This window comes from Octodon degus, unplaced genomic scaffold, assembly GCF_000260255.1.
Source record: "Octodon degus isolate 3935 unplaced genomic scaffold, OctDeg1.0 scaffold00048, whole genome shotgun sequence".
Classification (NCBI taxonomy): Eukaryota; Metazoa; Chordata; class Mammalia; order Rodentia; family Octodontidae; genus Octodon; species Octodon degus.
Genome location: NW_004524624.1, coordinates 12,300,444 through 12,315,683, shown reverse-complemented (window position 1 = coordinate 12,315,683; position 15,240 = coordinate 12,300,444). Strand labels below are relative to the sequence as shown.

Here is a 15,240-nt window from a genome sequence, read left to right as displayed (position 1 = left end):
AATTGTGTATCAAGTATGATAGTGGAACTAAAGGGCTTTCACATACCTTTTACTTTCAGAAATATTGGACAGTCTTAATTCACCCAGGCTAGGCATTTGTGATACTTTTGCCTCAGATCCCCAGAAAGCTGGCTTACCAATGAGCAATGCCACACCAGATTTGCTAGAGCTTTTTTGATGCAAAGCCTTACTGGGATGGAGGTGGCTTTCTCTATTCGAGTAGGTGAGGCAAGAAGCCTGCTAGTCAATTTTTTTGATCACTAGGATAGAACCCACAAAGGAACTACCTAACCTGTATTATGTAGCACTGAGATCAAGAAACCGATTTCACTATTATGAAAAGATCAAGCTCTTCCCATGAAATGAAACACTCTTCAATATCTATAATCTGTGAACACAACACACTATACCCAGAAGCAAAATTTATGATGGCAGAAGCACATGGTGGGTAGTGTAAAAATGACCCATCAGTTTTTGATGCTTAAAACATTAACTTAGGCAATAAAATTCAACTGCTAAATGTTAGCTGAAGTTTTTTATTAACTCATAATTACTTGTCTTCTGGTTTGTTGAAGCAGTAAGTCAGACAACACTTGCCACAATAATGTCTGTCAAAGTGGCTGGCCATAAAAACTCCTGCACCACATTCATCTGAGGGGCACTCTCGACGAAGACGACTAATTTTGCCATTTTCATCCACCTGAAAAGTATACATCTGTGTCAGATAACATACACAAATTCTTAAGTATAACTTAAATAACTTAAATATCTTTTAAACACTGCTAGTGGGTTTTGTGTGTGTGTGTGTGTGTGTGTGAGGCCAGCTTGGCAGGCCCTGGATTAAACCCCGGGCCCCTGCTTGCAGGCACTTTAATCCAGTGAGCTATCTGGCTGGCCCATCAGTAACTTGTCTTTTTGAGACAGGATCTTGCTATGTCCTTCAAGCTGGCCTTGAGCTCACTTTGTAGCCCAGGCTGGCCTGGAACTCGCAATGATCCTCCTGCCTCACTCAGCCTTCTGAGTGCTGGGATTACAGGCATGCACCACCAAGGTCAGCTTCACCAAAAACTGTAACAGATGAGTTTTAAAACAAAACTTTGGGCTGGGGAGATGGCTGAGTGGCATAAGTGCTTCCCTGGCAAGTAAAAGGGCCTGAGTTCAATCCCTGGTTCCGTCAAAAAAAAACAAGACCAAAAAACCCCAAAACTTTGCCAACTGGTAGACGAAGCCCAAAGAATACTGATCTTGATGCAAACTCAGAATCCTACTTTGGAGCTAACAGGAAACTGAATCCCTAAACGGGAAAAAGAGTAGATAATGGTGGATTTTCAAGTGCTGTATTTTCCCTAAGAAAACAGTGAAAAATTACTGTTTCCATATAAACCATGTAAAACAGGCTCACCTTATAGTATTTTAGGACAGCCAACTTAACCTTCTTTCTCTTATGCTTATTCTTCTTGGGAGTGGTATAAGACTTCTTCTTCCTTTTCTTAGCACCACCACGGAGTCTCAACACAAGATGAAGAGTAGACTCCTATTCAAGATGGAAACAAATTTATGGTGCTTAATAGAGCAGTATCATGCGTCTTCTAGTTTCTGTGAAAAATAATGCTTCTCAAAAGTTTAGTGATCATCTAGGAATTTGCCAATCTAATGCTATTTTCCCCGTTTTTTGTATGCAGATTAGAAAATTTCTCAAGAATTTTTACGAGAATGCTTTCCCCTCAAACAAACCTTTTGAATGTTGTAATCAGACAAGGTACGTCCATCTTCCAGCTGCTTACCAGCAAAGATCAGCCTTTGCTGATCAGGAGGAATTCCTGATGAAAAAAAAAAAATTAAGTCACTGTTATATCCTGGAGCCCTTCATTAAATATGCAAATACGCCCAGCACCTTCAGGTAAACAAGTGTGTTTCTATAACCATTTTCCTGAAGAGCAAACACTTTTTGTTTGGAAACAATCTATGCAGGCTGGCCTCATCTCGCTGCAATCCTCCTCCCTCAGCCTCACTTCTGGGACTACAGGCCTAGTCCAACACGCCCAACTCAACCACAAAGTACTACTTGCCTTCCTTATCCTGGATCTTGGCCTTTACATTTTCTATAGTGTCCGAGGGTTCAACCTGTAAGATTTAAAACCGAAGTGTGTTTGTTAAACAGGATGGAACTAGAACACTCATTTAATGCAACACGTACAACAGAACCTAACTGAAGCCCACCCAGAAGAATTCACACTGAGGGGCAACCTGATCCCCCGCCCGGCCCCCTCCGGCCCGCGGCCCACGTGCTCGCGGCGCCCGGCCGGAGGCGCCAGCTCGCAGGTCCCTGGCGTTTCTCGGGCTGAACTACGCGGAAGGGGGCAGCTTCCAGATACCCAAATTCAGCCCTTAGCTCTTCACCAGCAAAACACCCTCAACACAAGGCTTGGCCTCAGAACTCAAACTCGGAAACGTGTTCTAAAGCTTGAAAAGCAGCGCTGGTCCCGAAATCCACCTCAGGACTTTAGTCGGGTCTGGGCTTCCTCACACGCCTGAGCCATACCTCGAGCGTGATGGTCTTCCCCGTAAGGGTTTTCACGAAAATCTGCATCTTGGCGGCGGCTCCACCTTAATTAGATTTTTTTAAAATGGTGGGTTAGAAGGATGGGTAGGGGAGAAGGCGATGCACAAGACACAGGCCGCACACTAGCCGCGGAGAAGACACTCACCACAGATGGCGGATCCGAAAGGAAGGGCGCCTCGCGGGCCCACAGACTATCCCAACCGAAGGTCCCACCCCTTAGGTGGCCACAGCAGATGCCTGGCTGCCGTCATGGAGGCTGTCTAACCCATTGCCAGATTAGGTTGTGAGCTTTTTTTTTTTAAAGTCTAGGCTAATTTCTCACTTTGGCCTTTAGAGTACTTTCAAAATAATACTTTAACAATTTCAAAATGTTTTAAAAAGAGTTTTTTAGAGGACGGGGGTGGCGGCGCACGCCTGGAATCCCAGCGCTGGTAGGCTGATAACAGGCGGATCACTACGAGTCCGAGCTGCGTAGTGAGACCCTGTACCAAACACATTAAAAAAAAGATTTTTCAAACAGCCGACGAGGCTAAAAGGGTCTTATAAGTGGAGTGAGAATGGGCAAAAAAGAAGGAAATGGAAGTGCATTTTGGGAGTTGTAGTTTTCCCGTGTTGTCTTCGCAAGAGGACTACTTATCCCAAGATGCCATTCGCCACCCCTAGATTCCACAGTTACTGTCTCCAAGCGCCGGAGTTCTGTTAGGAGAAAGGGATCCAGGTGAGACGGTGCAGAGGTCACGGTTTCAGCCAGGGTGGAAGTTATTAAAAGAAAGAGTTTAAGAGGCAGGAAAATGGTGTGGGACGTGGAAGTGTCGTTCATCCGTTTACAGAGCCTCGGGAGGCGGAGGATTATCGATCAGCTAGATGCGTTCTGGGCTTCTAAGAGAAAGCAGTGCCTCTGTGGCCTACTCCAGGAAAGCTGAAAGATAACAAAATATTAAAAGTGGGCCTTCAACCTTTTCTTTCCTTGCTGTAGCCCCCGCCTCGCTTCGAATTCCCAAGTTTTGTAGTGTGAGGAAAGTTTGGGTCGGGTATGTCACTCCTTATAGTGTGAAACAGTTCAATATAAAGACATTTTCAGGACTTTCCTAGGGTTTAAATGGAGTCATAAGGGAAAGAAACCTGTTCAGTGGTTACTTAGTTGTAGAATTTACAAATTTGGACATGGAAATGTTGATGAATCTAAAAGGATAGTTTTGGAGTATGTATAGCAACTTATACCCTTGCCCTCACCTTTCTTCAATCCACAAACTTCCTCCTGTACCCTCTTAAATGCCTTCTTTTTATCTCCATATACAAATTCATTGTTCCTTAATTTTGTCGTAGAGGGATCCAGCATCTGTTTGCTTTGCTGTTTTCCAGTCTTCCCCTTTTTCTAATCCACCTTCTCTGTTGCCTTCAATAATATTCATTCCCAAGAAAATGAATACTCACTTTCAAATACTTTAGGTTTAGCATACAATGCAAATTCCTTCGTATGACAGTCACCTTCTGCCGTCCTTACAACTTGATCTGCTAAACTGATAACTCACTCATTTTACATTTTAAAACATTAAGTATACTGTTTCTTGCCTTACTCTTGCATGCTTTAGCATTTCTGAATAACCCAGTCCTTTTCTTGTGCCTTTTTTTGTGCTGTCGTTTGCCAATTAGTCTCCACCTTTAAAACAAAATTTAAAAGTGTTAATGCCCATTGTCTCGAACTTACTCCTGTTGATTGAACTCACTTTCAGGTTTTTGTTCCTACTGTTGGAGTGGAATAGGTCTTGTAATGGTCATTAATGTCTTCCGTGTTGCAAAATTCAGTGGTCATTTCATCTTATTTGATGTAAACGGTCTTTTACACAGTTGATCAATACCTCCACCTTTGAGACATTTTCTTCAGGGCACTTCATTTACTTCTACCACTCTAGAAGCTATTTTTAGTCTCCTATTGCTTACTCTCTTGAATCACCAGAACTCTAAACTCAAGAGTGCTCAGTTCTATGATCTTTGCTTAGTCATATTTTCTAGGTTGTTATGCTGTAGTAACATTTAAATACCATTTATATGCAGATGACTCAAACTTACTTTTCAGACCACTTATATTGAACTTTATTTTCAATTTGGAAGCAGATACTTTATTAACTGACCAGATCATAAAAACACCATGGTAGATACCTTAGTTCATACTTCTTATAAGTCTTTGATCTGCTCTTCCCTATTTCTAGCATCTCCACGTTCCACAAAATGGGTGGCCTTTTTCTTCATTCCACCTCGAGGAGATGATAACTTGAATGGCCACAGGAAGTTATTTGCCTCTTTGAAGCATTTTCCAACAGTGTAGATCTCACGAACCAGATCCTCCATGCAGATGATTCCATATTTGCCAAGAGATCAAGCAATCAATGAATTATCTGTCAAGGCAATTCACTTCTTATTGATTTTGCCATAGCCACACTTGTATATTAGTTTGTTCACTGACTTCAGCTTTGGGTACCCCCATGCAATGTATGGCTGCACAATTCTCAGCATGTTAATTGAAGCCTTGCTGAGCTTAACAAAGATACCATTGGAAGATTTGGCGAAGGCAAAGAAGTGGCAACGTCTTGTGGACCTTGGGGCTGACACCATTGATCCCCCGGATCCAGATGACAAATGCTAGTTTGGGCTCTGCAGGGACATAGAAGTTGCCAGCTTTTCTCGCCATCCTAGCCAATCGGATCTCAGTTCTGTACATCTGTCTGTACTCCTTATGATAATGCCTGGCTTTTTCATAGATGAGCTTCCTCCTCGCCTTGCAAAACATCTTCTGGGCAAACTTCTTTCTCAGGCGCTTTATCTTCAGTTCTGCGAAATGTCTTCGCTTTTTTTTTTTTTACGGGTTTCTGGCACATCAGGAACCCCCTTTTTCTTCTCTTCTACACCCTCCATAGTTCTAGCCAGAAAAGAGCTATATTGAACTTCTTATTCGCGTATCCAGCTGTCTAGTCAACATCTGAGGATAAATTGCTCTTCCCATCTCCATAATAGAAATTTTAATTTTTTGACTTGAGAAGGCCAGAAACATTATGGACACCCTTATTGTTGTTTCATACCCTACATCTATCTAATTCCTAGGCAAATTTTGACTTTACTTTTGTAATATGTGCAAGAACACTTCTCCCTACCACTGTTAATACCTTGTTTCAAGCCACCATCTTTTGCATAGATTATCACTTCCTAACCATACTTCCAGCTTTGACCTTTGTTACATCTAATCTGTTTTCTACAGAGCAGTTGGATGATTCTTTAAAATGGAATGCAGCTGTCACTCTTCTGTGTCCCATCTCATGCATGCACTGGGACAAATGGAGGCCCCAGTCCAGCTCATTGCTCATCCTGCCTTTTTCTAGACTACGCAAAGATGCCCAATAGGCTGGAAGTATTTCCTATATGATGTGACAGCTGCCTCTCTGACTTTGCTTCCCCTCTGATTCTCTTCTAGCCGTACAGGCCTTGCTGTGCTCTCACACACTGTCCCATCTGTGGCCTTTGGACTTGCTGTTCTCTTTGCTTCAACAGCTTCTTCCAGAAATCTACATAATCTGCCTTTTTCAGGTTTGTGAAATAGTTGCCTTGCCAGTGAGTGCTTTTGTCTTTCTTGCCTGTATAAAATAACATGCTCCTAATTTCCTCACTCTCTCCCTCTTACCTTGTCTATTGTTTTCCATTAAACTTCCCCCATCTGTCTCACGTTTTTCACTTATGTGTTGTCCATCTCTACTTGAATGTAACCTTTATGAGGGTTTATTCAATGCTATTTCTCTATTGTCTAGAATAGTGGCACCCAGCCCTCAAAATATTTATTGAATAAGTAAATGTAACAATTTAAGAATTATCCTAAATATTTTACCAGGTCAATTATGGTGACCCTTCTAGAATTTCAGTGGTACACACAACCCACTGCAGCAGAGGTGCCATACATTTGCCATCACTGCGCTAGTTGTTTCCTCTAACATTTCCACCTCCTCTTGCAGGTTAGTGAGATGCCCCTCTGGGCTTTGGTGCGACTGCTGTTGTTTCTTCTGTGCCCTGTAGCAACAGCTCATATATTAGATTTAGTAGGTTTGACTGGGATCCCAAGTGGCTTGTTTTTAGTGTATCCCCAAGTGTCTAATAGGAATGAATGAGTAAATGTCAAAGTTATTTGGTATAAGATGCTAAGGAACAACTGCTTTATGTTCTGGCTTGGAAGGGCCATAAATCACAATTTCTTCTGATCAAATAAGATTATTGTTTAGTAATATGGCAAATATTTGAGACCTAGTGCTAGAAATTATTGGAATGCATATGGGTGGGGGTGGGATAATGGGAAATAAAAACAGTTTAGTTCCTGATGTTTACAAACTTAGAGTCTCATGTGAGATACAGAGAATGTAAACAAGGAGTCCATAATACAGTATGATTGAGTGATAGTACCATGGTAGGGGAAGTGTGTGACACTGTAGGAGAGAACATGGCAATGACGTTTCACCAAGTATAAGGGAATCCAGGGCAACCTTCCTGAAACTGTGAGAGCAGAGACTGAAGAATGAGTAAAAGCCAAGTGAAAGAGAGTGCTAGCGTGTATTTGGGGTAGGGTGGGCGGTGCAGAGGGACAGAGGTAAGTGTAATGTGCTGTGAGGGTGAATTATATAAGACCCTAGGTAAAAGCAGGCACAAAGAGGTGTGGAGCTGAGGGCTGTGGCATGATGGACAAGGACATGAAAAACGAGTAGAGAGCATTACTAGATGCAGCAGGAGCTTGGGTTTTATCGTAGGGGTCGAGGAGAGCCACTAGTACTCAGATATGACTACCTGCTCTCCATTGATCACACCCATTCCTTCCTCATTTGAATCTTACCTTGTACTATGCAAAATTGTATTATTTGTAGTCTCCTTTTCTTGCTATGTTGTGAGCTTCAAGGAGCCAGGATTTTGTCTTATTTATTTGGTAAATAGAATAACTTTATGTTCATTTGTAAATTGCCTATTTCTTACACAGTGTATCAGCAGAAAGATAAATTTAGTGAAGCCAGGCCTGATGGCACATACCTGTAATCCCAGCACTTAGGGGGCGGAGACAGCAAGTTTGAGGCCAGTCTGGGATGTATAGCGAGCCCCTGGCTTAAACAAAATGCACTTAGTCTTTTTAAAAAAAGTTTTTATCTTTATTAGTACATTTTTGCAATACACAACAAATACATTCCTTGTGAGGAGTTGCTACATGTGTATAACATACCTTCATTCTTTTTTATATCACTCTCCTTTTCCCTGCTCCATCTCTTAGTGCCCTTCAGTTTTGACAATGATCTGTCTCCTTATTACCTATTATCTCTTCTTTTGCACTTTTAAAAGATATTTTGAGCTTATAGAAGAGCAGCCATGCAATATTTAAACTTAAATGTCTGATTTCATCATGATCTTAGGTGCATCTATTTTCCTGTAAGAGACTCAAGTTTAGCTTTATGGAAGAGTAGTACTCCATCCTGTATAAATACCACATTTTTTTTATCTAGTCATGTATTGATGAACATATAGGCCAAGATTTGGTTATTGTTGGTTGTACTGCTACTAGCATGGATGTGTCTGTATCATTGTAATATGATGTCTTTAACTCTTTTGGGAGGATACCTAGAAGGGAAAGAGGTGGGTCAAATGGAATTTCTATTATTTTTCTTTTTTTTTTAATTTTTTTAATTTATTTATGTGTGTGTGTGTGTGTGTGTGTGTGGCCAGCTCAGCCCACCGGGGGTCAGGGCTGGCTGGCATGTGGTGCTGGGGGATTGAACTGCGGTACCTGTGCTTTGCTAAACTTGTTCTAAGTAGGTGCTTTAGACCACTGAGCCATCTCACCAGCCCCTCTATTATTTTTCTGAGGAAATCCCATAGTGATTTCTATAGTGGTTGTCCTAGTTTACATTCCTACCAACAATGTAGAGTGATTTCTGTTTCCCAAAGCCTCACCAGCATGTTATTACTTGGGAAGATGGTCATTCTTTTTGGAGTAAGATGGAATCTTTTTTTATTTTTTATTTTAATTTTAGGGAAGGGTCTACAGGGTATTCAGGGTCTCACTACTAGATTGGACTCATAGTGATCTGCCTGTTTACAGCTTCCCAAGAGCTGGGATTACAGGCCTGGGCCACCACACCCAGTCTCAATTGCCTACTCAGTTTGCCCCAGGGGCGGGGCCAGCAGGGCAGGCCTGGGGATCAACCCTGGTCCCTGTGCCTGCTTGTAGGTGCTTTAATCCGCTGAGCTATTTAGCTGGCCCTTCTTTGATCCATTTTGATTTTAGTTTATTGCGTGTTAAGATACACAGATCTAGATTCAGTCTTCTGCATGTGGATAGTCAGTTTCCCCAGCATTTATTAAAGATGCTGTCGTTCTTCCAATTTATGTTTTTGGGTTCTTTGTCAAAGATCAGAGAGTCGAATATGCCTTGGCTTGTTTCTGCCTCCTCTATTCCATTTCATCGATCTCTAGGTGTATTGTGTGCCAGTGCCAGCTGAGATTGTACTGCCTCCTGCTTTTCTCATGTTGCCCAGATGATGGATTATAGGATTGTTTGGCGGAACTGGAGATTGAACTCAAGCCCTTGCGCTTCCCAGGCAGGCACTTATTCTACTGAGCTATCTCCCCGGCCCGGATTGCTGTTGATATTTTGATTGGAATTGCACTGAATCTGTATGTCAGTTTTGGTTTATAGCCATTTGGGCAATGTTGGTTTTCCCTGTCCAGAAACAGAAGACACGTTGCTATTTTCTGATGTCCTCTTCAGTCTCATTTTCAGAGTACTGTAGTTTTCATTTTACGGGTCCTTCACTTCCTTGGTTACATTAATTCCTAAGTATTTAATTTTTCATGCTATTGTAAATGATACTGTTTTCTTAATTTCTTAGCAAGTTCATTACTGGTGTACAGAAACACTTGATTTTTATGCTGATTTTTATTTATTTTTTAAACAGAAAAGAGCAACAACAAAGTCTCCACCAAAACAAAGACATAAAACAATAAAAAATACAGAATTTCAAAACAAGATAATAAGAAATTAACAATGGTTATATTACATACTGTTATCTTCAATGTAGTTACTGAATACAATTATTAATCCTTGGAATCTTTTTGTGGAAGTTTTTTTTATCTTCTGTGTAAAGGATATGTCATCTACAAAAAATAATAATTTGACTCTATACTTATGTGTCTCTCTATATCACTTTTACTTCTTCTTCTTTTTTTTGTTTTTGGTAGAACTGGGGTTTGCACTCAGGGCTTTGCATTTGCCAGGGAAGCACTTGTTCTACAGAGCCATCTTCCTGGTCCCCACTTTTACTTCTTCTTCTTTTTTTTTTTTTTTTGAGTTGTGTAGCCCTTTATTAGCAACTAAAATAGAAAGTATCTGTTGTACAACATGGGTAGTAATTGTCTATAATTTGAGATTTATTATATTCTAACACAGATCACTTATAAATGCAATTTCTTTATTAAAAAGCTTCCATCCTTTTTTTGTTTATGTACAATTTGCAAAACTATTCTGAAAGCAGAGTATATGTGCACAAGTCTGCAAAGAGTGCGAATCTGGTATACGGTAAATGCTTTACAAGTTACTCTCAGAAAACTGCCTGCCACAAGTGGGCCTTTACACTGTGTTTTTTAATCAAAATATTTTTGATCTCAACCCTCCTTCCACCATCCAAAACTATAAAGCATTTTTTAATGAGTTGAAATTAAGGAGGACTATACCTACTAGAAAAGGAGAGAAGAAAGTTCTATTAGTTTGAGCTTTCAGAATCCCCCCAAACCAGAACCAGTATCTTGGTAAGGGCTAGGCTGGGACCCTGGACAGAGTATGAGTATGTGCCGGGGGCATCCCGGAGGATTCAGAGCTTCAGTGGACCGTGAGTGCTCCAGCTGCATAACTCACTGAGCTGTCTTGCCGGTTTCTACACTAGCTTGACTGGGCGTAATTCAAAAAGGAAAAGCTCATATTCATTCCATTCTTCTGGAGCTCTGTGGTAGCATTTAATAACACCCTAATGGGATGTCTTCACATATAGTATTATGGTATTGCTTCAAGTAATTGCTAAAGGACACAGGATCTAATTGTTCTATAATTCTCATACCCGTTTTATCTAGATGTTCAATGGATCTATAAATCTCCCCCTGGGATTCATCATAGTAACTGTAACAGAACCTTTGACCCCAATGGCAGAAATCAGAAGAAGCCACAAAGAGATTACTAGGATCCACTAGATATTTACTGAATATCTAGTTTTCCGAATTCCTGTTCTTTTGACTCACTCAGAGCTCCAACCAGTACAGGAATAATAGTAAACTCATCCTCATGGCTTTCCATGGCTTTAGCTGTGTAAGACAAATGCATTTCAATATGGTGTTCATCTTCATCTGTTTGCAGAGACATACGTTCAAACATTCCTGTTTTCCATAGTTCTCCATAAATCTTTTGGTCAATGCACAGGTCATAGAGAGGTGTCCTGTATATATCCACACTAGACAGTGCACATGATGCAAAGGCCTGAGGATGAAAATTCTTTGGATAATAGATGGATCCACCTGTTTGTAAGCATGGGCAGCACAAGACCCACAATATGTGTACCCTGCATGGGGTGCAATAATGGCTCTAGCAGGTCTTTTTGTAGATTGTACCTGTGAAAGCCAACCTTCTAGCTGTGCATTCAGCTGCGAACCTGAGGCTGTGTACCAGCTCCCGGCGTGACTGGCTTCCTGGCAGACCACTTGGTTGGACATCTTGAAGCCTGTGCTGCCTATGGTGCACGAGGATGAATGAGGAGGAGGCGGCGGCAGCCCACTTTTACTTCTTTTTCTTGTCTGATTCCTGAAGGCTCTAGCTAATATTTCAACAGGAGTGGTGATATGGACATCGTTGTCTTGTTCATAATTTTAGAAGGAAATTTTTCAGGTTTTTTTCATGTAATATGATGTTGACAGTAGGTTTGTCATGAATGGCTTTTCTGAGATTAAGATAATATCTTTCTGTACCTGTTAGCCTTTAAAATCATGGGATTTTACAATCATGACTGGATGTTGGATTTTGTCATATGTTTTCTTCAGCAACTATGAAAATGATCATGTGGTTTTTGTCCTTGCTTCTGTTTATGTAATATTTTATGGCTGTCAATTTGCATATTTTGAACCATCCTTGCATTTCTGGGATGAAGCAAAGTTGGATATTGTATGGTTTTTGTTTTGTTTTGTTTTGTTTTGTTTTGTTTTGTTTTGTTTTGTTTTTGTGGTACCAAGGATAGAACTTAGGACCTTTCCAGGCAAGCTCTTATTCCACTGAGCTATCTCCCTGGCCTTATATGTTTGATTATTTGTTGCTGTTTTTCAGTATTTTATTGAAGATTTTTGAGTCTGTATTCATTAAAGAGCCTATTAGTCTCTTTTTTAGTTTGGTCCTTGTCTGATTTTGGAATCATAGTAATGCTAGTGCCCAAGAATGACTTTGAGAGTACTCTTTACTTTTCAACATCACTAAAGAGTTTTTATTTTTTATTTTAATATTTTTAAAGTATTTATTATTTATTTATTACAAGGTCTTGCTACCCAGTTCAGACTCATAGTGATCCTCCTGTCTCAGCCTCTGCAGTGCTCGGATTACAGGTGTGTGCCACCATGCCCAGTTTTATGGTTAGCTCAGTGCCTGCACGACATGTGGTACTGGGGATCAAGCCCAGCTCCTTGTGCTTGCCAGGCAGGCACTTAGACCACTAAGATATTTCTCCAGCCCATTAAAGAGTTTGAGAACCATTGAAATTAGATCTTCTTTGAAGTTCTTGTAGAAGTCAATGGTAAAGCCATAGGGTTTTGGGCTTTTCTTAATTGGTTTTTACTACTGCTTCAGTTTCATCATGCTAGCCAAATATTTTATGTAGGTCAGTGGATTGAATAGCTCAGTGGATTAGGGGCCAGGGGTTCGATTCTGGGCCTGCCGTGTAAGTCCCGCACCCAGGGCACGCTGAGCGGGCAATTGAGACTGGGCATGGTGGTGCGCACCTGTAATCCCAGTTCTTGGGAGGCTGTAAACAGGAGTCTGATCTAGTAGTGAGACCCTGAACACCCTGTAGACCCTTCCCTAAAATTCAGTTTCATTGACTGTTATTGGATTATTTGGGGTTTTAAAAACTTTATTCAGTTTTGGTATTCATATGTATCTAAGAATTACTAATCTTGATCTCAGCATTGTTCAATATGATATTTGCTTTCATTTCTAGTTGCGTTTATTTGGGTCTTTACTTTTTTTTGGTAAGATTAGCTAAATGTGTCTGTATTGTTTATTCTTTTGAAGAATCAGCTCATTGATTCATTGATTATTTCTATTAATTATCTAATTTCAAGTTCATTAATTTCTGTCCTGATATTCATCTTCTTTGTACTGTTTTTGAATTTGGATTGTTCTTGTTTTTTAGGAACTTTAATTGTGTCGTTAGATTATTTTTTGGGGCTCACTTTTTTTTTTTTTTGCTTTTCGGGACAGGATCTCACTGTGTGGTTTTGGTCGGCCTTGGGTTCACTTTGTAGCTCTCTTAGTAGGCCAGGCTAGTCTCAAATTCATAGTGATGCCCCTGCCTCAGCCTTCCTTGTGCTGGAATTATAGGTGTGTATCACCACTCTTGGCTTCACTCTATTTTGTGATGTGGGTATTTCTAGACATAAACTTTCACTGTTAAGACTGCTTTTATTATGTTCCATAAGTTCTGATATGTTGTAGTGGCATTATTGTTAAGAGTTTAGGAACTATCTAATTTCTTCTTTGATTCATTGATTATTCAAAGTGTATTGTTAGTCAATAACTTCTGAGGATAACCCACTAATATTATAGACTGCTAGACAGTGTTAGATTGTTTACCTGAATTCAAACACCTGTAGTATTTAGATGCCAATAGAATATCCACCTCTGACAGGACAAAAAAAAAAAGGGATACAAAGGAACGATCATTTTTTATTTATATATGCAAAATAGGATAAATATACAGCTACTTTTGCTTAATTCGATGAGAAGAAAGAGGTGTACTAATAGTGTTTGGACAGGATATCCTGTCTGCTTCTTGTACTATGGATAACCACTGAGAAGATAACAGTGTTCAATGTATTGATTATCAAAAAAAGTGTATTGTTTAATTTTCATGTTTGCATAATTTCTGTAGTTTCTTTTGCCAGTGATTTCTGGTGTGGGATAATTTTGATTGCTTTGCATTTATGTAAGCATGGTTTGTGGGCTAGACTGTCATCTCTTTTGGAGGAAGTTCCAGGGCGGGGGAGATAGCTCAGTAGAGGTCTTGAGTTCAATCCCTGGTACCGCAAAAAAAAAAAAAAAAAAAAAAAGAGAGAGAGAAAGTTCGTCTGCTGTATTCTGTTGCTGGGTGAAACACTGTAGATATCTATTAAGTTCATTTGCTCAAGGGTGTGGTTCAACTCTGATAATTCTTTTTTTTGATATTTTGCCAATTTGATCTATTTCTGATAGTGGGGTGTTGAATTCCTCCACTATAATTGCATTGATGTTTATCTGGTATTTTAAGTTCAGTGGTATTTGTTTTATAATGGATGTGGTGCTGTTTAGTGCCTGTATGTTTGTAATTGTTATCTCTTCTGGTTGAATCATTTCCTTAATCAGTATGAGTTGACCCACTTTTTGCCTCTTCGGATCATTTTGGCTTGAAGTCTACTTTGTCGGGAAGTAGGATAGCTACTTTTGCTTGCTTTCAGACTTCTGTTGCATGGAATATTGTTTTTTATCCTTTGAATTTTTAATCTATAATTTCTTTTTGGATTAAATGTGTTTCTTATATACAGCATACATTTGGCTTTTTTTTTTTTTCTTTTTTGTACAGGGTCTATAGGGTCTCACTATGTAGATCGGACTCATAGTGATCTGCCTGTGTTCGGCCTCCCAGAAGCTGGCATTAAGGCCTGTGGCCCCAGGCCCAGTCTCAATTGCTGTGCCGTGGGGGCGGGGCCAGCATGGCAGGCCCAGGGACGGAAATCCGCCCCCCTGCGCCTGCTTGAAGATGCTTTAATCCACTGAGCTATTTTACCAGCGACGAGCTTCTAGTTTATCTCTCAGTTTCCTCTCAGTTCTTGGATCTACTTTTTTTTTTTTCCTCTTCACCAGCTTATTTTCTAAATGTCTTGTTGATGATTGGTATTGTACCATTTTTTTTTCTCTTCCTACATTTAATCTCTTAAACTTCATAAATTTTTTGGTGTCCTCCTATGTATGACCAGCAGGTTACATATGTCATTTCAGATAGCCAGCTATCATTTATATTGCCAAGTATCATAAAATCAAGTTAGGAGTTTCTTCATCACAGCATCACTTATGCTACTGAAAATGTGCCAGAGTCTGGTGCACAATTGTGAAATGTCATACCATGAAATACCATGCAATCTTTAGAAGTTGTTTTTGAAAACATTTAACACATGGAAAAATGTTTCCAATATTAAGTGACAATTTCGAATTCACGACTGACTTTAAAATTTGATCTTGGGCTGGAATGTACCTCAGTAGTGGAGTGCTTACATCTAGTACCACATTCAAAAAAGAATAAGAATTTGATTACAATTTTAATAACAATTGAAAAGAGATATATGTTAATATTAAATGATGATTAGTAAGATACTTTTTTTTT

At 40.0% G+C, this 15,240-nt stretch overlaps 2 protein-coding genes and 1 pseudogene across 5 annotated transcripts in view; 1 reads left to right on the top strand and 2 right to left on the bottom strand.

The window, feature by feature from the left end:
- Positions 1-520: 520 nt before the first annotated feature.
- Rps27a (ribosomal protein S27a) lies at positions 521-2,755 on the bottom strand. Its single transcript, XM_004632430.2, has 6 exons — positions 2,709-2,755; positions 2,543-2,607; positions 2,070-2,124; positions 1,735-1,820; positions 1,403-1,534; positions 521-700 (listed from the first exon to the last, which is right to left on the bottom strand). The coding sequence occupies exons 2-6, from the start codon at positions 2,588-2,590 to the stop codon at positions 551-553; spliced, it is 471 nt and encodes a 156-aa protein (XP_004632487.1). The 5' UTR covers positions 2,591-2,607; positions 2,709-2,755; the 3' UTR covers positions 521-550.
- A 449-nt stretch (positions 2,756-3,204) lies between these two features.
- Positions 3,205-15,240, top strand: part of Clhc1 (clathrin heavy chain linker domain containing 1) — a 61,289-nt gene continuing 49,253 nt past the window's right edge. For 3 of the 4 annotated variants that reach the window (XM_023716583.1, XM_004632429.2, XM_023716582.1), the window contains exon 1: positions 3,205-3,281. The gene's annotated coding sequence lies outside the window, so the exon portion shown is untranslated. Of the gene's footprint in view, positions 3,282-3,451; positions 3,507-15,240 lie in introns of those variants that run through there. The other variant, XM_023716581.1, reaches the window with a different exon arrangement.
- LOC101570659 lies at positions 10,455-11,357 on the bottom strand (annotated as a pseudogene).

Bases quoted from the DNA above. Each gene is read 5' to 3' on its own strand.
- Rps27a (XM_004632430.2), bottom strand. From the start codon at position 2,590: ATGCAGATTTTCGTGAAAACCCTTACGGGGAAGACCATCACGCTCGAG. The intron at 1,535-1,734 runs GTTTGTTTGAGG...CATCTTGAATAG, and splicing joins CTGATTACAACATTCAAAAG to GAGTCTACTCTTCATCTTGT. The intron at 701-1,402 runs GTGAGCCTGTTT...TATACTTTTCAG, and splicing joins CTGTCCTAAAATACTATAAG to GTGGATGAAAATGGCAAAAT.